The following is a 22,934-nucleotide window of genomic DNA, read 5'->3' on the forward strand; positions in this document are numbered from 1 at the left end:
TTAACCATAAATTAAACATGGGACCCAAATTTAAAAATGATTAAAAGTACATATAAGAAAAGAAAAATAAAAGAAGATTGAAAGTAGAATATTTTGGATTAAAATGGACTCTTTGTGTTCTCCCAAATATATATATATATTAAAAAAATGATTTTAATGGAAATTGAGATTTATTAAAGGTGACTAATCCAGTTTGGAAAGCAAGTGTACCATGCCAAACACGTGGCAGAAGGAGACGTACAGTTGGGCCTCCGTTTCCAAATCAATAACCAACTTCACTCCTCACATCAATCCCATAAACCTCCAAAAATCGATGCCCACCTCCACCGCCATCTCCCCTCCCCTGCTTCTCTGTTCATCATATTCTCATTCTCGTCCAATTATTCATCATCGATTATGATTTCGACCTTCGATTCCTGCAGCGCCCTCCCCGGGAAGCTCCCCTCCGGACCTTCATCCCTCCTTACCAATCCCTTTCACCTCCGAGAATTTCGTATATTTCGCCGCCGGAGACTCAAGCATTGCCGTCATGCCCACCGTCGCACCGCCTTCACTGTCCGAAGCCAGTCGAACCCCTTCGAGAGCCTTTTCCATAGCTTGGTTTCCCAAGTTACCTCCGTCAATTCCTTGGAGCTAATTGCTCCAGCGCTCGGATTCTCTTCTGGCGTTGCACTTTACTTGTCTAATGTCGTCTCTCCCAAAAATTCCGCAGTGTCGAATATTGGCGAATGGATTTTGTTGTCCAGCCCCACGCCGTTTAATAGATTTGTATTTCTTCGCTGTCCGTCCATTGATTTCTCTGGAAGTGACACAAACCTTGTGGAGGATGTGAGTGATAAACTGATGAAGGAGGATAGGCACTTCGTGAGGCTCCACAGCGGGAGAATTAAGGCCACTACTGGCGATGATGCTTTAGAAGACAAATTGACGTACCAAAGATTGTGTATAAGCACCGAAGATGGTGGGGTAATTTCATTGGATTGGCCGTCTAATTTGAACTTGAGGGAAGAGCACGGTTTGGACACCACCTTATTGTTAGTTCCCGGAACGCCAGAAGGGAGCATGAATAGGAATGTGCGGTTGTGTGTGATTGAGGCTCTTGCGCGAGGGCTCTTTCCAATAGTCATGAATCCTAGGGGCTGTGCTGGTTCACCTCTAACCACTGCACGGTACGGCCACTGCCTTGTAACTTCTTTACTTAACTTTACTTCACTTTACTTCACTTTACTTCACTTCACTTCACTTCACTTCACTTCATAGATATGTCGGCTGCTAGAAGGGTACCCTCTGCTTTGATTGGTGTCGTTATTGCATTAGTGCTTTTATTGATATTTCGGTTGCTGGGTTTTGCCACTTTAAGCCAGTTTATGTGATCATTTCTGTAGCATAGGTGTTTCTGATTTGTGTTATAATTGGTGTCTAGTGGGAAATCATGTAGCCGGTGCTAATGAAGCTTGGGGCTTTTCATGCGGGATTGTTTGATCTTTATTTGATAGTGGTTACTTGTACGGAGGGAATAGAAACTTAACAATATCTGGAAGTTGAGTCAAGGGAGCTAAAGCGAGAAAATAGAAACTTCAACCATCAAATCTAATAGGAAACTACATATGGGGCATCTAGCTTTCTGTTTGAATTTAATGAACCCTAGTTGAATGATTGGGGAGCTACCTCCACTGAAAATGACCCTGAAAAATCTATCTTGGCATATTACAAAAGTCAGGGAAGCAACTTTTGGAATGATAATGACATGTTTTGATTTACAACACTTGGTGTGGTTTCTCTATTTTGGATCAAAGTTGAAACTGTATCTACGTACATAGAGTAACAAAAGATTTTCTAATTACAGCTTGAGGCTGATTGGATATAATAAGTGGGTATGGAAACTTCAACATATTCACGGCATTCTACATGCATTCTATATCTGGCATATCCCTCCTTGTTTATAGTTGAGCCCACCAGCTCCATGGCATTTTTCATTATTTTTCCAGAATTTTTTAATTCTCTGACTTCAGGGAGCGGTTAGGGAATTTGACCAGATTCTCATCCTAATTGGGAGACAGTCATCCTATCCTTCAATGGTACTTTTAAGTGAAGCACGGTAGAGAAATATTTTTCTTATCCATTGAGTGATGAGAAGGACTCAATTAATACAAGAGGATTCTTAATCATATGTGTTGGAATTAGCTATCAATCTTAACCTATGTGGAAAGAAATAATAACACAATATACAAAAAAAGAATCTAAATTAATTCTCAATTTACAGCTGAATGATTTAGCTTGATTTTCTACACTCTCCTCTAGCTGAATGGTATATGCTAGTCATCTCAAGCTTGGAAATTATTCCACCAAGGTTGGTTCGATGCAAATCCTTAGTTAATATGTTAGCAGCTTGATGTCTGGAAAGCACATATCTCAAATTGATTGTATTTGTCGCAATCGTATCATTGATGAAGTGATGATCTATCTCGACATGCTTTATTGGATTATGATGTATTGGATTTCTTGCAATGACTATGGTAGATTGATGTTCACACAGTACTTCTATAGTACCTTGAATCTTAACCTTGAGCTGAGTGAGAAGGTGTTTTAACCAATTTTCTTCACAAATTCCATGGTTCAAAATTTAGATTTAGAATTGCTTTGGGCTACAATTTGTTGCTTCTTCTTGCACCAAGTTACTAAATTTCTTCATACATAAGATCAATATCCAAATGTTGACTTACGATCAACAGGGGATCCAACCCAGTTTGCATTAGTGTAAACTTCCAGAGACCAAGTCATGGTCTTCCTAAACATGATGCCCTTTCCAGGACCATATTTGAGATTTCTCAATAGTGTATACCTAGCTTCTGTAGCTTCCTTAGAAGGCTTGTTAAGAAATTGACTTGCCACACCATCAACAAAGCTAATGTCTGGTTGGATATGAGTCAAATGTATTAGTTTTCAACTAGGCGTTGATTACCTGCCTTGATCAGTTGTTTCATCTTTCCGAAAAAAGTATGAGGTGAAAAATGAGCACCTGTGTGTTTGAAAAGTTGAAAAACTGCACACCTGAGAAGTTGACTTTTTTTTTTTTTTTTTTTTTTAATTGAGAAATAAATTAGAGAATAGACAGTTAAGATAGGCAAAGTTGGATGACCTAGCCGATAGTGCAACAAAAGGACAAGGCTATTTTTATTTAAATGGTTAAAAGACTTAGAAACATGCATAAACTCATGATTAGATTGAACTGCAAGCTTAGTACATTCCTTTATTTGTGGAGGACTCATTGCTTTGAGTAGATACAACCCTGCACATAACTCAACATTGCCTCAACATTGCCAATCATCTTCCCCAATGCCAAGTCCTGAAAAATACAAGAGTTTGCGAGGAATTTAGTCTCACAATTCAAGTCCTTATTCAACTTATTCACAGGCTACTGATTATACTCCAATTTTGGCACAAATAAGACTGATTCAAAAGTTATGAAGCTTGAAATTTGAATACTTCCAATCCGAGTTACTTTAGCAGGTATACCATCAGCAATTTGAATGGAAAGATTACTTGTATAAAGAGAAAAAGGATGAGAATAAGGATCTATCACCCATCATATGATCTAATGCTCTAGAGTCCGCTATCCTTCAGATGGGTGATTTGTTTTATTCAATACTTGCTGAACTACTTTGATGGGTGATTTGTTTTATTCAATAATTGAGTCAAATCATGGTTGTCCTTTGCACTGTCGACTCTCACCAAATGATTGAGAGTTTTTCCAGGCAGCACGAGCAATTGGATCATGGACGATCTAGTTGGGAAATGAGAGCAGATTCATTTTTTAGTAGAAGTGTGTTCGGTTGGTCCCAAGATTACTTGCTTTCTACTTTCTTCCCTACGACTTCAACCAGAACTTTTCAAAGACTAGGTCATGGCTTAGTACCAAGGATTCGACCATGATTGAGATCCATAAGGAACTTGAAAAATCTTTTTGTCTCCACTTTTTCGAAAGAGAGCACCATCACCTGAACGTTTTCATTTATAAGTTTCAAATAAGTCCAACTGTTGCCACTAGCGAGATAAAGTGTAGTAAGTTGTAGCAGATAAGTCACCTTATTTTAGATCTTGAAGAATTAAATGGTGTTTTACTAATTTGAGAAAGTGTTGATAGAAATTCCAAATCTCTTTGTAAGTTGAAAATAGGAGAAATTTCTTCCCGATGTCAGCCGTCTTGGAGTTGATTAACCAACTCAGAACTTGATTGATTTCAGCCCTCCATATGCAAAATATTGGATGTTTAGGTTTGGGTGAAGTTGCTTTACCTGTGAAGATGAGCTTATGCATTATCTTCCTTATTAGGTATTCGTTCATCCTTAAAGATTGGTTCTTCAAATGATAATTGTGTATGGCAGTCTTAACACCTCCTAAGTTTTGCAAAGGAAAATGCTGTTCTTCGTTCTTATGCTTTCAGTTTGTTCTCTTTATGGCAAATATGGGAATTTTCAAAACCATTTTTTTTTACTGTCCATATTTTTTCAATTGCTGGTTCAAGCTTCTTTTCCTCCAAAAGGTTCCATGGGTGTTTTACTCAAATATGAGGGATAATTTGTAGCAGCTTCTTTTGGGGTTTCAATGTCTTCAGAATCTCATATTTTATGGATTAGTGTGAATAAGGCTATTGTTTCAGAATTATGGATGGAGAGGAGATGGAGAATTTTCTAAAACAAGCAACTTCCTTGGTTCGACTGTTTTGAATCAGCTTGGTTGAAATCTTCTTAGTGTGCTCTTTCAAGTTCTTTTGTAGTGTTTGGGCCGAAGATGATAGTTTTTTTTTTTTTTTTTCGTGGAAGACATTTCAAGTAAGGCAGTGATTCCTTTTTCATTATCCGATCTGCAATGGCTTGAAAGCCCCACAGTAGAACTCTTGCATCAACTGCTAATTCAGTTCTTTAACAAGCAATATAGAGACGAATTTGGAGCTACTCTCTTGACAAACATAAGACGTTTCTTTGGTTTGTTTATGCGATAGGTTGTTTGGCCTTATATAGGTGGCAGAAAATTCATCCATTTGCCTTTGGGATTGTCAAAGAAGAAAGGATCGTCTTTTTTTGGGAAATGATAAGCAATTTTCTTAAAAATTTGAAGTCATCAAGACAGAGGAAAAATTTCCTCGTCATCCGAAGTTGTTTAAGCCTCATGCAGGAGGTAAGAGTTATTAAATGGCAGTTGCAGGTCCTTCAGAGGGAGTACAATGATCAAGGAACTATGCAATGGCAGCTAACTGGTTAGATTGATGCCTTTATAGGGTTCTTACTGGCTTTGAAAGATGAAGAAATACTGCAGATAGACTTCTAACGATTTACGGGTAGTATCTTGTTTATTCACACATAATGACTGGAATGAAATTTCTAAGGTTTGGAATATCACTTTAAAACTTAAGTGTTGATTAACCCGCCCTTTGCTGATAAAGCATTGATCAAATGTTCCTTTTGAGAATTTAGAAAACATCATTGACTCACCTGGAAAATGGAAGGTTTTGATGACTCTCATTTACTTTTTGAAAAGTGGAATAGAAAGCTTCACGGGCGCACAAGATTTATGAAGGGATATGGAGGATGGATTACGATAAAAAATTACCTCTTGAATACTGGTGCTGCAAGTCTTGTGAGGCCATTGGGGTGTATTTTGGAGGTCTGGATAGTAACTTTTCATGAAACGATTAATATGATTAATTGTGCTGAGGCTCGTATTCACGTTAAAAGGAACTTATGTGGTTTCATCCCGCGTCAACTGAAATTAAAGATAAATGCAATGGACACATTTTTCTCCATTTTGGTAATATCGTTGCACTGGATCCTCCAAATATCTATCATTCACGAAATTTTATTTGTAAAGGATTTTTCAAATATGGTTAATCCTTCTTGTTTGAAGAAAGTTATGGTAGATGAAAGTATAGACCCTCTTACTCAAAATTCGAAGGTGGAATATTACGAATCAGTTCAAGGTGGTTACATTTCAAGGGCTCTCTCTTCAATCAAGTGTGTGGATAGATTTCCAGAAGATTTAATCATATTGTTCATTCCGATTAAGTTTTAGATCCAAAACAATCAGAAATGACTGATGTGAATGAGAAGTCATATTAAATGGGTTAACGATTATTGAGAAAGAGAATGCAACGTTAAATGCTGCCAGCTTGAATAAAGAGAATGTTGTTATAGAATTGGTTTGCCTTCTCAGAGACCTTTGGCAAGAGAATTCAGAGAACACAATGAATGTTGCACAAGTACTACCTTGTTCCAAGGATGATTTGAATGCATTAGTTGAAGTTACAACTGTTAAGAATGAAATTATTTCAGAGATTTCCAAAGGGCTTTTTGTTCAGGAAGTATCTTTTAATGAAAGGAATAAAAATTTAAGTGAAGCACTTCCTAGTCATTATTCACGGAAAAAAGGGAAGGAAGAGTCAAATTTTCCAAGAGTTGAAAAGTCTTCGTTAAATAAGGATTCAGTTGAAGAATAACGTTCGTGCCTGCTGATTTCCTCTGTTCACAAATAAGAAAAAATCGATTCAATTGGAAGCGGAATCTTTACTTATCAACAATCAGTGTTTCCAGCAAATATGTCTGGTTTCTCTATGATTAAAGGTGGGTCCCTCTCCTTCCTAATAAAAATGCTCCTCATCTAATCTCTTTGTCCCTCGATTCAGATAATGAGTCTGAAGTTGGTGTGTATAGTGTTGGTTCAGTAGTAGAAAATTGGAAGAAGTCAGTAAGAATTGTGTTCAGGCAGATGAATACTCGGTAGAAAATATGGAAGGAGTCAAGAATTGTGTTGAGGTAGATGATTACTCAGGGGCTTTATGCATGATATTTGAGGACAATCAGTACTAGTTACCTGATGATTTTGATAAGTCTACCAAGCAGAATCTTGAACGAAGACATCCCAAAGAAACTCCCCTTTCTCATTGATGTTTGTGGTTTGCAAGTGAAAGAAGTCGTCACCAAAGCAAGTAATTAAGTTCTATACTCTCTCTCTCTCTCTCTCTCTGCGTTGCCCATGAAGATAATTTTATGGAATCCCGAGGTCTTGGGGATTGTTCAAAAAGGGTAGTATTAAAGAAGTTTTTTCAACATCACTGATGAAGGAAGATAATTTCATGGAAGATTCTTTTGGTGAGGATTTAGTATCATTATTTTAAGAAAGTGGTAAAAAAGATCCTGCATTTTCTTCCTTCATCAGTGCCTAGGCAATTTATTTTCTTATTGAAGCCTGTGATCTCGAGACGCGTGAAATTCCCCCCTTTAATTTCCAAAGAATTTGTTGTTGAAGTTTGATTGCTCTTTTGCATTTTTGGCTTGGGTTAAGTCATTCTTGTTTATTTGTTTTTTTGGGCTCAGTTCTACTTTTCTCCAGGGTGGTTGTTCTTTATGGTTGGGATTTGATTGATTTCTAGAGTTTGGTCTTTTATGTTGAGTTTAATCCTTCAGCATCTCTCCTTTACTAGTTCCTTTTTATTCAATTCGCTTGATGTTTCTCGTTGTGAATTTTTTTTCTTTATTTTATTCTCTTTTCAATTATTCAATGAAAAGTTTGATCTCTTACTAGAAAAGAAAGTGCATTCATAGGAGAGGAAAATTTTAGATTCTATTCTCGCTGCCAATGAGATTGGGAAAGTATACCGGGTTAAAAAGAAGAAAGGATGGATTTTGAAATCAGACATTGAGAAAGCCTCGTCTGCGTGGATTTTGAAGCTCTGGGTAGAAAATTAATTGGGCAAAATCTGCCGTGTGTGGAATAAATGTGGATGAATTGAAGCTTAATCAGTTTTCCTCGAGGTTAAATTTCAAGGTTGAACTGCTACGCTTCATTTCTCTTGGCTTTCCGCTTGGTGGATATCTCAAAAGGCTTTCTTTTTGGCAGTTCGTTCTCGACAGAATTCAGAAATCAAAAGAAAATAGATGGATGGAGGAGATTGACACTATCTAGAGGTGGGAAGATGACCTCATGCTTGTTCTTTTTAGTATCCCATTATACTATGTCCATATTTCTCATGCCATCCTCCGTTAGTTTGGAGCTTGAGCGTCTCTTACGAGCTTTTTTCTGGGAAGGAAGAGATGACAGCAGGATTAACCATTTGGTGCGATGGAATTTGGCCTCCAAAGCTCTAGGAAGGAGAAAAAGGACAGCAAGATGAACCATTTGGTGCGATGTAATTCAGCCTCCAAAGCTCAAACTCATGGTGGTCTTGGTATTGGAGCATTGCATCACAGGAACTTGAATTGCCAAGTGGGAATGGAGATTCATTTAAGAACCCAATTCCCTATGAAGGAAAGTAATTGTCAGTATACATCGATCAAATGAATTCAATTGGCACAGGAAAGGAAAAGGAAATTTGAGTCTTAGAAGTCCTTGGGTAAGTATTTCTTAAACTTGAAAGAAGTTGGATTTCTTGGTACTCTTTAATGTTTCCGGCTAGATCCTTGGATTAGTGGGGTTACTTATATGGATTAGTGTGGTAATGGACAAAGTTCTATTTGCAGCTATGTGGAAATAAAAGAATCCTAAGAAAATCAATATTCTTATATGGATTATGATCAATGGCAGCCTCAATTCCTCGAATATTTTGAAGATAAAGCTTTCCAATTAGTTTCTTATGCTTTCGGTTTGTTCTCTCTATCTAGTGGCGGTGGATTCTCTCCACTATACTTTTTTTTTTTTTGAATTCTCCTACTCACAGTAGTTGGTTTAACTCATTTGCTTTGTTCAACCTTTAGTGGGTATTTTCGAACAAAATGAAGGATAATGTCGTTCAACCTCTCTGGGGTCCTTTGTTGAGTTTGAAGGCTTATCTTCTTTGGTTCAATGCAATCAAGCCCTTTTTTCCGAGTTATTCAATGCAATCAATCCCTTCTTTCTGAGTTATGATTTCAAAGAAATCAGCGTTGTTTTCAAAGTTCTTAATCGTTTGAGTTATGAAAGCTTTGAATCCACATTTAAATTCTTCCTCGTGGTGCTCCAAGAAATTTGTAGGGCTTCCTATTCAGGATATTTATCAGAGTTGGGCTGGATTTATTATTCGTTTCTGGATTTAATCTCTTCATTTCTTTAAGTTTACTTTGTTTTGCTGCTTCATTCTGTCTTTTTATTTTTCTGTCTTTTTATTTTCTGTTTTTTTTTTTTTTTTCTCCTTTTGGAGTTTGTTCTTTCAGTGGTAGTCTCCTTTTATTCTCTTATGGAAAAGTGTCATATATTGTTTTAAAAAACAGTTTTCTGTCCCCTTCATACCAAAAAAAAAAAAAAAAAAAAAAAAAACTCTTGGTATTGGTCTTTAGGGGTATGCTGAACGAGAATCATCCTCCACTTCCTAGCGCCCCCTCCTACACAATAGGTGTGAAGAGATATGGAGAAAGTAGAGCGACCTTCAAAATTTGCGTTTGAGTTTCAAAATACAGTGACTGTCTGATTTCATACTTTCACATGCGGGATAGATAGAGAAAAAAAAAAAACTGATAGAATAACTCTTAATTAATCTATTTATGTAGGCTGTTTTCAGCTGCTGACAGCGATGATATCTACACAGCTGTACAGTTCATTAGTAAGGCGAGGCCCTGGACAGCATTGATAGCCATTGGCTGGGGATATGGTGCAAACATGTTGACCAAGTACCTGGCAGAAGTCGGTGAGAGAACACCACTTACTGCTGCAACATGCATTGACAATCCCTTTGACTTGGAGGAGGCCGCCCAGACCCCTCCATATCACATGGCCATTGATCATGATCTCACTGGTGGGCTGATTAATATTCTGAAATCTAATAAGGTTTGTGATTCCTGCTCCTGTTTGTTGCCTCATTAAATATAGCTTAATGTTTATGAAGAAGAGCTGAAACTTCCAATGCCTGATGGCTTAACTTTTTTTTTTTTTTTTTTTTTTTTTAACAAGAAAATGAAATATGCTCTCATAGCGTGGCATGTGTGCCTTTGGCTTTGTGGGTTTAGTTTGTTACTGGATACTGAATTGTAACTGTTGTTGCTATATGACATTTTTAATTTGCAGGAACTTTTTCAAGGGAAAGCTAAAGGCTTTGATGTGGAAAAGGCTCTTGAAGCTAAATCTGTGCGCGAGTTTGAAAAATTAATATCATGTGTTTCTCTTGGTTTTAATTCTATTGAAGATTTCTACTCAAAGTCGAGCACAAGAAGTGTGGTTGGGAATGTGAAAATTCCTGTACTTTATATCCAGGTGCACGTTTTATACATGGTTTTTTCTTTGAGTTATGTTGTTAAGCTTAAAAGATATGGTACTTTATACCCATAGAATTCTAGTTAGATTATGGTGAGTGAAATCATTTTTAAAATGTAGCTCAATTAAAGTTCACTTAATGACTCTGTATGCATGCCAAATTACAATAAGTATGAGATAGCCAGTTTCCTTCTATTTATACAACAAGGTTGATTCTACGGAGTTCAATTATTTAATTTCATTATCAAGGCGTTCTATATAGCTGAGCTACCCAGAAAATTTAATGTTTTAATATTGATTGTAAATGCATAAACTTTGTTTGCCATAAGGCATTTCATCATCTTATGTTTAAAGTAGTTCTGATTTCAATGAGTTATATTTGTTTGATAGTTGACATCTCTTTCTCATACACAAATAAACAAATAAATCAGTTTTCTGACTTGTTGAAGTGTCGAAATTATCAGAATGACAATGGATCAGCTCCAGTATTCTCAATTCCACGCAGTTTGATAGCAGAAAATCCATTTACAAGTCTTCTTTTGTGTTCTTATTCGCCATCTAGTTTTATATCTAGTGTGCAACCTGATCTATCTTGGTGCCAACAGTTATCGATTGAGGTAATGAATTATTTTCTTTCCCTGTGATCTTGTAACAAGATAAGTTATTGCATCATCTGCTAATTTACGGGAATCGGGTCTTCACTCTCATGTTTGTTGAAGTAACTCACTTTATTTCAATCTTGGGGGATTGAAATGTGTATGTTGATGAAACTTTATAATTTCTTACAGAACTTTAGATTCATCCACGGATTTTATTAATTCCTAGCTGAAAATGAAAGCACCTCACTTGAAGCAGGTAGATGGTTATTATATATATGGGTGACATTAATTGATATCTTCCTCTCTGCTCTCAGAGTTTTCCATAATTCACGTCGAAGATTGCTGATAACTAAAATGATCATGGTTTGCGCTTGAACAAGAGTTCAAATTGGAAACTTTCCGTTATTTTTAAATAAAGTAATATACATCGTATCCTCTGACGTATTAAGTGAAACTGTTGTCCTTGTTCTCCTTCCAGTTTTATTCATAAATTTGAAAGTATCTGTCACCGTTCAGCAATTTCTTACTATTCACACAACATTTCATAGTTAGCTCTGTTGGTTCTCTGTTTCTCTTGATTCATAGGGTTTGGATTTTGAAATGTCTTTTCCACAGTTTAATTCTACCAAAACCCTTTTGGTAGGAAAAATGTGGAGTTCGGTGCATCTCTACTAGCCATATTCTAATTAGTATGCGTGTAATACACATAGTGGCTTACAGCAGTAGAGCTTGGGCTCTTGAAAGGTCGTCACCCTCTTCTCAAGGATGTAGACATTACCATCAACTCTTCCAGAGGCTTAGCTCTCGTGGATGGCAGAACAGTGGAAGAAAGAGGAAAAGTCATCAGGCAACTAGATTACAACTGGTCAGATGCTTCGAGTGAATACCAACCAACAAGCTTTATCAAGAAGAAACTTGAAGAGAGTCACAGTAGTAACCGTACTCACCTTAGATCTCAAAATGACTCGCAGAGAAAATCACAACTTGAGAATAAAGGGTCTCTAGAAATTGTAGTTGGGGTTTTGGACCAAACCAGCTCTATTAGTGATGATATGGGGAAAAAGGACGAAGTCAGTTCAGAAGATATTGAAAAAGGTCAAGTGGTACGGACAGCTGAAGTGGCATTGAATATTCTTGATATGACTTACCCTGACACTCTGACTGAGGAAGAAAAGAAAAAGGTAACTAGGCCGTCCTCATCCATTCTTATAAATTGCAGATTTCTTCAATTGTCTGAAGTTGTAAATTATGATAAGCTTTATCCTTTCTTTACCCTTTCTGTGGAGTGTATAATGTCCTTGCGCATTTGTTTTATTTATTTGTTTATCTATTTAATAAATCTCATATTGTACATGAAAACAAGGGGGAAACGAGGAAAATCAGAGACTTCTTTGCTACCGTTTTCTTCATGCACTTTCCCTACCTCCACCCCCCCTTTTCTCTCCCCCTCCTTTTGTCAAGGAAGGAGCTGCTATTTCTCTAGGACTTTTCTGTGATATTTGAAATACAAGAAGAACATGTATATCTAACATGTACTTCTATAAAAAGATCCTATACATCTCCTTTATTCTTCTACTTTTCAAAGCATGGTTAACTTATGAAGAAGAAAGCAGAGAATAGGGACAGGAGGAACGTAGTGAAAATGAAAGGAAAACCGGTAGCTCCTGCTCCCAATATCTTTGTTCTGTAAGGTCTGTTCATCAATTTCTTTATCAAATTAAGACAGATGTGCACCAAAATTTGCTCAGTCACATTGTCACCGTATTATTTCTTCAACGAGGTTTGTACTATCAAAGTGATGGTTTCTGGTTACCTTCACCCAATGGCTTTTTCAACCAAAATTTTCTGGCAAATTAATTCTCTTCACGTAATTTTGGGACTAAAGAATTTGAAGTTTTTCTTCGTTCATATTCTCAATAATCAGTATCTTTTATGCTTTGTCAAGTTTTTCTTCTTTTACGGTCTGTGTCCGTTACTACATGCGCTGTTCCTCAGTAATATGCAATGCATTGGTACGTTTTGCTGGCTCCTTCAAAACTATGTTATCCATCCACTTAAGTTGTTATGCTGCTTCCTGGTTCAGGTCTTGAATGCTGTGGATAAAGGAGAGACACTGATGAAAGCTCTGCAAGATGCTGTACCGGAAGAAGTCCGTGGAAAGCTTACAACTGCTCTATCTGGGATATTGCATGCTCAAGGATCAAACTTAAAGGTTAGGGATTTAACTGGCACTTCTCATAAATCCAATGCCACATTAGAATTGAAGAAAAAGACTGAGGAGAAGGTCAGACATGTGGCAGATGCTGAAGGTTCCTCACAAGTTTCTTCACCTTTGCACGAGATGGGAGTTGTTAAAGATGTTTCAGATGGTTCTGATAGCCATCAACCTACAAAGGACAAGTTTATTGGGGAACTGGAATCTGAGCCTCCTTCCTCGGACCAAAATTCTATTGATCAAAATGGTTCTCAGCCACTTAGCATTCATGGTGATGATACTATCAGTTCTATAAGGAGGGAGACCAGTGGCTCTGGTAGTACTGTTTCAGATGATGAATTTTCTAGGGAAAATGCTTCCCAGTATTTTGATAATGGTGGGAAAGAACTAGACATAAGTGAGAAGCCAGAATTTTCAAGCAAGGTTGAACAGTTAGGTTCACACGAAGTAGCCATTGGTGATAATTACAAAGACCAGGGAGGTGGAATTGCTCAATCAGATGAGGAGGAAGAGAGTAAACGCAAGAAAAATGAAGAGAAAACTATAGATCCTTCAATTGATGATAAGGCGGTGTCATCTCTTACAATAGAGGAAGCACTTTCATCAGCAGGGTCTACTTCAGAGACACATCGAGTAGAACATGAATACAATAATGATCAGATGGATACAAATAGTGTGCAACCTGTTGTAGAACATACCAAGCCTTTCGTTTCTGAATCTAATGTCAACAACTTCAGCGTTTCTCAGGCTTTGGATGCCTTGGCAGGGATTGATGATTCCACCCAGTTAGCAGTCAATAATGTATTTAATGTAATTGAAAATATGATCTCGCAGTTGGAGGGTTCAGAAAATGAAAGTGAGGACAAGAAGACTGATTCCTTAGTTAACAATAATTGCTCAGGTAACGATAATGAAAAGTCATCAGGGAAGAAAGAATGTGGTAACATGGATTCGTCTGTAAAACCTGAAAGGCTAAGTGGTCCTCGTATAATTAATATCCTGGAGAGGAGAGGAGAATCAAAGCATAATGTTTCAAGTGAACGGGAAGAGGAGGAATTCACTTCAGACCTGGTCTCAATTAATAGGAGCTATTTGATTAGACCTCAGTCAGCCCAAGTTGGCCAGGATGAAAATGAAAAGGACGAACTACTTGATTTGGATGGCAATGTGGACATGACTTCAAATGCGTATTTAGATTCTGTTCACAGTAATTTTTTCTTGAAATACATTGCCTCAAATATGCCTACTAAATCACTTGATAAGGATACGACTGCAACATTGTTGCTTGATTATATTCCTGAAAAAGATCAGTGGAAGTTTATTGAACACCCGGGAAATGAAAATGGTGCTATTTCAACATCTGAAGAACTTGAAGGAAAAGTGAATGCCTATGCACATGCAAAAGGGAAGAATACTGATGATGTTATTGAGCCACTTTATATGATCTTGGACAGTGACAATCAGCCAGAGTCAGTTGGGGAATATCAAAACACGGTCAATGGAAACGAAGAAATCAAATGTAGTGATGGACAGAAGGATTTGGAATACTTTGTTAGATCTATTATACAGGACAGTTTGAAGGTTGAAGTTGGTCGTAGGTTGAGTGCAGCTAACAAGGACTTAAAATTGGGCGTTGACAGAGACATTGAACATGTTGCAAATCTGTTGTCAGTGGCTGTTGGATATGGCAGTGGATGCAGACAGTGCTTAGGAAGTAAAAGTGACAGCATTAATTCCATTGCAGATAAAATGGGTACTCTTTGTGGCGAGCAGATTATTAGATCAATTTCATCTTCTGTTCAGGAAACTGTTTATTTGAAAAAAATTCTTCCTTTAGGTGTTATAATTGGCTCTAGCTTGGCAGCTTTAAGAAAATCTTTTCATGTGACTACGCTGCATGATGATAACCAGGGAGAATGCTTGGGCGTTGATCAAGCTAAGAAATCTGGTGACAGAAATCAAAATGTTATACTGACCGATACAGTGGGTGGGGAAGAAGGATGTGCTGAAATGAGAAGTTTAAATAAAGATACTGTTGTGGTTGGAGCTGTCACAGCTGCTCTTGGAGCATCTGCTTTACTGGTACATCAGCAGGTATATGTTGCTTGGAAATTTTTGTTTTTTGCATTGCCTTTTGCACCTTGATGTGATCAGTCCCCGAATCATACATATAATATATATATACATATATAGACACACATATAACATATGTAGCAAAAGGAAACAAGACTTTTCATTAATGCTGGAAAAGATTCAAAAGTGAACAACAAATCCAAGTCTACAAAGTGTGGACTAAGGGAAGATTTGCAAAACAAAGAAACAGCAAATACAATGTAAAGATCAAGAAACCAAAGCAAACAAAGGCGAGAAGTATCTTGAAACTTGGAAGAAAGCCCCCAATTATTACAAATATCTTCGATTGAATAAAAAAAGAGAAGAAAAGAATGCAAGTATTCATTCTTGCTTTTAATTCTTCGCTTCTTGTTGTTCCATGGGGACTTTTTAAATCTCTTCCTTTGTTCTGTCATTTTAAAGTTGACATTAATTTGGAGTTCAAAATATTTTCCTTCATTCCTAGGGATTAATTCTTATTTATTACTTCCTCACCATGCATGTATATAGAAGTAAATGTGATCATTGTCCTGTTTATATTTGTGCTTTAAATGTGTTTCTGAACTCAAACACGCAGAATTTATGTGGAACTGATGACACTACTGAAAGTTCATTCAAGTCCAAGGAGAAAGCTAGTCTTCAGAAAGAGCCAGAAAGGCATGACGAGCAGATAATACCTGAAAAGAATCATAACATCGTCACTGCTCTTGCTGAGAAGGCAATGTCAGTTGCTAGTCCAGTGGTGCCCAAGAAGGAAGATGGTGAAGTAGATGAAGAAAGGTTTTGGCCGCAAATGCATGTCTTACACAATTTTTTATGTCCTTTTCTCTTTTTCTAAGTATTTCTTCCCTTTTCAAACAGGCTAGTCAATATGCTAGCTGAATTAGGAGAGAAGGGCGGCATATTGAAGCTAGTAGGAAGAATAGCTTTACTCTGGGGTGGTATACGTACTGCAATGAGTGTGACTGAAAAACTTATCTCGATTCTTCGAATAGCTGAACGCCCTTTGTTTCAGAGGTAATTTTAATTGCAAAACTCTACTGCATTTCTCCAAAGTATTGAATACTGTTGTCGTAGCTAGCTATTGACTACCTTGATGTTCTTTCGTTTTTGTCAAGGATAGATGTTGCCATTTTCTTAGAGACTAGGTTAACAGCTTTTCTTTAGCTTGATGATAAAACTGGCTATGGGCTTTAGATGGAACCCTCTCTTCGAAAGGGACTTGAGCACCAGATACCAAGTAGAACGGTTATCATTAAACAGATTTTGGAATGACTAGTGGTAACATCCATTGCTTGCAATGCCCCTAGTTTCTTGGATTGCAAAGAAAATGAAAAATGAATGAAGGAGAAGAAACGAAATGCAGGAGAAAACCCTATATATTTATGTAGAGAGAATACCAGCCATATACGGAGACTTGGGCAGGAATACTCCTAAAATAACTCATACATGCTGGAATTATTCTTCTAACAGAATGGACAATCCATAATACACGCGGGCCACAGAAAAGCAATATAAGACCCATAATACAAAAAGACCAATAAAAGGAAAAAAAAAAAAAACAACGTAATGGGCTTTGGCCTTCAATATCAATGGGCTATCTTAACACCTAGTTATTGTTAAACAACTAATGGAAAAAACTGAATTTACCCAAATCTCTATAAGATCATAACAGGCGGTTGGCATGTATATTGACTCTTCTAATTTGCTTGACATGTTAGATTATGATTTAGGAAATGAGTTGTACCTCCCCTTTCTCCTCCCCGTGCTCCCCTTTTTCCCAATTCTTTTCTTCTTATTAGTTGAAAGAGAGGAAACCTAGGCATCTGACAGCAAAAAAAAAAATCCCAATACACGGCTAGGTAAGTGGAATGGGTTCTTTTGCAAACTCAATTGATCTATAATTTCTTTCTTCCCAATCCTCTTTCTTCCTTTCCAAAATTTATTTAATGAAAATTATCATAAATTAGAAACATGAGAAAAAAACAGGTATAGATTTGAAAGAGTTGAAAGCACAATCACAAGCCGAAGATTCTCCTTAATAGATAATTCTAGCAGCTGTTTTTCGTAAATCGTCAATTCGGTTCTTTACTTTACTCTTTCCTGTTAGGTGCAAATAAAGTCAAATATTGGCTAGGGAAAGGAGAAATCAATAGTAGTGAGGACAATTATCTTTGGGTAGAAAAAAATACCATGAGGGCTTATGCTCATAGTAGACAATACCATATCAATTGAAGATATGTGGAGTGGGGTACGTTGTCCTCATCAATTGGTATTAGTCATAGCCTAAACCTAGTTATGTGTTGGAGAAATCCTTAGATCCCGAGCAAAGAGAGTTAATGAGCCTCATTTGTGCTCTATTTTGCCTTAATAAGAGCAAAATAAACATTCTTTGTCAATTGTTGTTATGTGCTCGTGCTCTATCAGATGTTGTGTCAGGGAGAAAAACAAGTTCTCGCTATTGGGAGGGGATAATTTCATAATAGACAATATGGAGATATGTGGAGGGCCCATTGCTCGTGCTCTACAGATATTTTCATAATAGACAATATGGAGATATGTGGAGGGCCCATTATTCTTTTTATCTCCTTTCACCATATTTCCATCATAAATTATATGAATTTGTTACCCTTTTTCTTCATTGTAATTTCACAATTAAATTATGGGTTTATCTTCTACACCAGATCAATGCTTGTTGGGTAATTCTAAGGGATTCACAGCAGATAGTCGGTGACCTGTCAAGTAAAAGATGGATAACCTTTTAAAAATGCTGCATGGTTGTGCTGTTATGTTGGAGGGTATGGTTGGAAAGAAACTAATATAATTTGCAGGATAATCATGTAATGGAGGCGTTGTTTGTTATAGTATCATTTTTTACTTGGATTTTATTATTACTTTCGCTTTTCAACACTCTAGATGGGCAAGTTTCTTATAATTATGGGCAAGTTTCTTATAATTTATAGTCTTATAGATTGAGGGTTCCTCATCTTCATTATACTTGTTTATTCGGTGAATAAGTATTCATATCTTTGATCTAATGTTTATTGATTTACTCTTTATCTCAACTGTTTTGTAGGATTCTTGGGTCTGTGGGTTTGGTGCTTATTTTATGGTCACCAATTACTCTTCCACTGCTTCCCAAACTTGTTGATAGCTGGACTTCTCATACTCCCTCAAAAATTGCTAATCTTGCTTGTGGTTTTGGTCTTTATATCGCTCTCACGATTCTTGTTATGATGTGGGGCAAAAGAATACGTGGGTATGAAGATCCAGCAAAAGAATATGGGCTGGATTTGGCATCTTGGTTTAAGGTACCATTTTCAACTTGGCACTTGATAAAAATCTTGTTAAGAACTGACTTTGCTTGCGTCTCTGCCTTGTTGGAGGGGAGATATCAGCTGATGTTGCTTGCATAATTTAAATAGTTTTTATCTTTTTTTTATCTTTATTTAGATTAGATACTATTCTCAAGAAAATGAAATTTTCAATACTGGGGAAGATGATTCTTTCCTACTGAAGAAGAATGGGGTACAAGACTCGTCTAAATGGTTACATGGAAAACAAACTTGGAAGGAGAATATAAGGAAACAATTACCAATTAAGGGCTAATTACAAATGAGGAAATAAAAATATTAAAAAAAAAGATGTAAATTATAATGACATTCCCTTCAAGCTGGTGAGTGAATATTTTCCGTTCCCAGTTTGCTAACCAAATTCTAGAAGTTGTCTATTATGAAAATATCTGCTATCTGATTATTGGTTGACATAAATGAAGAGCAAAGTAGACCACGATCCAACCTCTCTTTTATAAGGTGCAATCAACTTCTACTTGCTTGGTTCAATCATATTGATTTGGATAATAGGTGATACGTATAACAGACTTATTATCGCATTACGGCTTCATAGTCCTTCCTCATGAAATCTTCAAGACTTCACAGATAATTTTATCTGGAGTAATTTACAAATGCCTAAGGCCATCGCTCATTCTGATCTCGATCTTGTGCAGCCACATTTTGCTTTTTACTTCTCCATGTTACCAAATTTTCACCCAGAATTAGAAGGTGATTTTTACCAACTACTGAACACGCATAAATATGCATCCTAAATTGAGTTGCTCGCCATTCATAAACAACAATCCCCTCCCAGTGGAATTCTTCAAATAATGAAATATCATATGCATTTCTTTATAGTGAACTGTTCATGGGATATGCATAAATGGACTTACCACTCCCACAACCTAAGTAATATCTGGTCTAGATATATCAATTTGCTAAACCTTTTATAAGTTTCCTTATTTACTTGATGTCTTCTATTTCACATAATGTGTTCCCACTAGTTTGCTACCAAGGTTCCCTAAGTCAGTCACGTATTTCTATTGTGAAAAGAGTGCATTGCTTAGAATTGTTTACTTTGATTCAATGGAAATATTTCATCTTTCCAAATTTTTTCACTTCAAATTCATTAAACCATTTTCTTAGTTGATCTTGTTCATTACTATTGTTCCTGTGACAATATATTATCAACATTAACAATTAGTGTTATAACAACCCATGCAGTCAAATGTTTTATGAACAACTTAGGATCTCCTTGACTTTGTTTGTAGCCCATCTTCCTCATAACTTGAGAGAATCTACCAAATCACGCTCTAGGAATTTTTTTTTAATCCGTACATGTTCTTTCATTTACAAACCTTATTTCTTGTTTGCTCATATTCAAGTGAAATCTCGATCTAAATTTCTTCTTCCAAGTCATCATAAGAAAACCATTCCATCTTTATTTAGATTGGATAGTACCTTTCCTTTTTTTTTTTTTTTTTTTTTGTCCAACATGTTGGGAGTTGGATTCGAGCCAAAAGCCCTTTTATTGAAGATATAGTACCTTATCCAGCTGGGCTATGTGTGGGTTGGTTGATATTATCTTTCCATTATTTGTCAATATATTTTCTTAATTACTGTGAATTTTTGTTAGATTCCATGTTTGTTAATTCCGCTGTACTATCTATTTGTGAGATAATAAACATTATTCTCTCTAAACAAAGTTCAGTTTTACTTCACCACTAATAATATTTAGCTCCTTGCATGCAGAGTTATGATTTTCTTATGGCCTTCTTTGGAGGAGTTGCGGGTCTCTTGGGAATTCAATGTGTAAATGGATTTCTTGGTTACACAACTCTTTCATTGCCAGCTATTCCAACTTTGGTGAACTGGGTTTCATGGTTAAAGGTGCTAGGGGGAAGTCTGTTGCTGGTTAGTGTTGGAGTTATATCATCAATATTTGTTACAGCAGTGGAAGAATTTCTCTTTAGGTCATGGTTAACTGAAGAAATTGCTTTGGATCTCGGATACTACCCAGGGATTATCATTTCAGGACTAGCTTTCGCAATATTACAGAGGTAAATTTTTCATTGTTTGATTATATCTCCCTTCCGCCCTACATCTTGGTTGGTTGGTTGTCTGTTTTTTATTTTGGTTTTCTTTGGAAATTATTTTCGTGGTCTTTTTTATTTTTAAAACTGCTAACATTTTCTTTTTTTTTGTCCTCCATGTTACCAATGGGGAAATTTTCTTGCTTCAAGATATATGTTTGGAGTATTAAAAAAAGGGGTAAAATACGTTTTTGGTTAGTTTTGAGTATAATTTTCATTTGATTCATAGGTTTCAAAATGTTCCATTTTTATCCCTGAATTTTGAGTTTAGCTTCTAATTGATCTCTAAGTTTTAAAATGTTACATTTTTACCTTAGAGGATTGAAGTTGGTTTTTATTTGGTCCATAAGCTCTAGGATTTTACACATTTACCCTTAAACTTTTACTCGAGCTCACTTTTAGTTATTTGTGTTAATTTTCTATTTATGAACTTAAATAAATAAATTGATTATAATTAAATTAGTTTTCATTAACTTCTGGTCATCATTAAAATTAATTGATAAATTCACACGATATTATTTTAAATTAATTATTTGGAAGTTAATACCATAGACCTAAAGCGAGCATTAGTTACTCAGTGAGCATTACTTACTCAACAAAAGACCTAAAGCGAGCCTTAGTTATTCAGGGTAAAAATGTAAAATCTAGAAATTTTGGGACCAAATGTAACTAAACTCAAAACGGGAGGAAAAATGTAACATTGGGACTTAAAATTTAGGGACCAAAAAAACATCTTTTCCAAAAAAGAAAAATAAATAGATAAAAAGATATATGTTTGGACACAATTAAATGAGCTAGGTAATAGATTAAACAATTTGATTTTCGTCATTTACTGTTCAAAGGGAGGAAATTTTCTTTAATATTCCATGCAAGAGACATGACAAGTGTGTTCCTAATAACTGTTGTTGCTCAATCCAAAGTAGTATGTTTTTGCTTCTCCTCCTTAGTCGATTAACAAAAATATTATATTTTTCATTAAATGCGTTGGTTAATTAGTTCAATGATCTCACTATTTGACTAATGCATCAAATTATTTGTTTATATTTTTTCCCTACGAGTTCAGTTTTTTTCTTTTCCATTCCTATTCATAATGCAAAGTCGAGAACAATATGTGGAACCATTTTATTCTCTTTCAATTGAATTTCAAGACAAGAGCGCCTTTCTTTCAAAGTATCTCGAAAAGAGCTCCCATGATTTTAGGAGACAAGTTGTGTGTTTAGGAGTTTTATATGCTCTAATTCAGAGTTCTATTACTGGACTTTTTTCTAATGTAGTTAGCAACATTTGATATGCATATTCCTATCTTAATCCCATGTGTTACAGTTAAGTTAGACGGTTCTACTTTTTGCGAACTGCTGTCTATAGTTTACTATGGAAGAGCCTCTGCTTATCAATGCAGCCTCATGTCGTCTTGTGGGATTGAAATAACTGATATAAATGTCGGGTTTTAGGTCCCTGCAAGCGATACCGGTTTTATGGGTGTTATCTTTGGGTTTGGCGGGAGCCCGCCAAAGGAGGGACGGCTGCCTGTCAATTCCTATTGGCTTACGTGCTGGTATTACAGCATCTAGTTTTATTTTTCTGAAGGGAGGATTCATAAGCTATAAGCCCTCCATCCCCATGCATCATTCTCTTTGGATTATGGGCATCGACACACATCAACCATTGAGTGGGGTGGCTGGTTTTGCATTTGCTTTGCTGGTGGCTTGCATTTTCTTCCCCAGAAATCCCATGAAGAAGAAGAATTTGAGAAGGACGATTCGAGAATAGAAGATTGATTGTATCTTAACTATTTTGTAACATGAAAGCATCGTTTGATTAAGCGCCTGATCATTCTTTGCGAAGTTGCATGGGGGAGCTAAATGGCTGGGAGGTTTCAGAGGGTACTAAGGAAGAAACATCCCTATGAACCCTGCAAAAGTGTTGTCCAAAATGAGGAATGCCTTTACGTAGGTATTGCTGCTCACAGTGGCTCAATTCATTTCTCGTCTGTATATCAAATGCTGCAGTTTATATTGTTTTGTAAAGTATTAGCTGTATTTATTATTAGAGGCAGATGTATATAATCAACGAAGAAGAAAGAACATTGTATCAGGACATCTGCACCATTTAAGTGAATAAAAAGGAAAAAGAAAAGCCTACACAGTATTTGATACTTGTAAGAGCAGATACTAACATCCATTAATTAAGGTATCCTTATTCTAAGAGGTCTGCTTGAATTCAACCCAACATAAGTAAATGTTTTTAATAGTGTTAATTTCACATTTGTTTATGACAATAGAATCGATTTATGTCCTTGTCTCAATATCAATAATGGATATGTAATAGGATTTTCATTTTCTTTTCCCTATTCCTTCTTATTTACTTA

The 22,934-nt window shown here is 36.3% G+C and overlaps 1 protein-coding gene across 3 annotated transcripts; it reads left to right on the top strand.

Moving 5' to 3' along the window:
- The first annotated feature begins 287 nt into the window (after positions 1 to 287).
- LOC111792735 (alpha/beta-Hydrolases superfamily protein) lies at positions 288 to 22,721 on the top strand. Of its 3 annotated transcripts, none has more exons than XM_023674306.2 (11): positions 289 to 1,169; positions 9,516 to 9,792; positions 10,030 to 10,215; positions 10,680 to 10,832; positions 11,525 to 11,995; positions 12,898 to 15,123; positions 15,719 to 15,921; positions 16,003 to 16,158; positions 18,218 to 18,452; positions 20,226 to 20,533; positions 22,018 to 22,721. In XM_023674306.2, exons 1-11 carry the CDS (start codon positions 397 to 399, stop codon positions 22,334 to 22,336), a joined length of 5,307 nt encoding a protein of 1,768 aa, XP_023530074.2. In that variant the 5' UTR covers positions 289 to 396; the 3' UTR covers positions 22,337 to 22,721. The 3 variants fall into 3 exon arrangements, with proteins under 3 accessions (XP_023530082.2, XP_023530074.2, XP_023530096.2); XM_023674328.2 differs by having other exon boundaries at positions 1,030 to 1,169; positions 9,554 to 9,792; XM_023674314.2 differs by lacking the exons at positions 18,218 to 18,452; positions 20,226 to 20,533; positions 22,018 to 22,721 and adding an exon at positions 17,826 to 18,046 and having other exon boundaries at positions 288 to 1,169.
- The last annotated feature ends 213 nt before the right edge of the window (positions 22,722 to 22,934 follow it).

Source organism: Cucurbita pepo, chromosome 1 (assembly GCF_057944985.1).
Source record: "Cucurbita pepo subsp. pepo isolate OVF chromosome 1, ASM5794498v1, whole genome shotgun sequence".
Taxonomy (NCBI): Eukaryota; Viridiplantae; Streptophyta; class Magnoliopsida; order Cucurbitales; family Cucurbitaceae; genus Cucurbita; species Cucurbita pepo.

Coding starts and splice junctions, on each gene's coding strand:
- LOC111792735 (XM_023674306.2), top strand. CDS start 397: ATGATTTCGACCTTCGATTCCTGCAGCGCCCTCCCCGGGAAGCTCCCC. Junction 9,793..10,029: donor ATATTCTGAAATCTAATAAG/GTTTGTGATTCC, acceptor TTTAATTTGCAG/GAACTTTTTCAAGGGAAAGC. Junction 15,124..15,718: donor CTTTACTGGTACATCAGCAG/GTATATGTTGCT, acceptor TCAAACACGCAG/AATTTATGTGGAACTGATGA.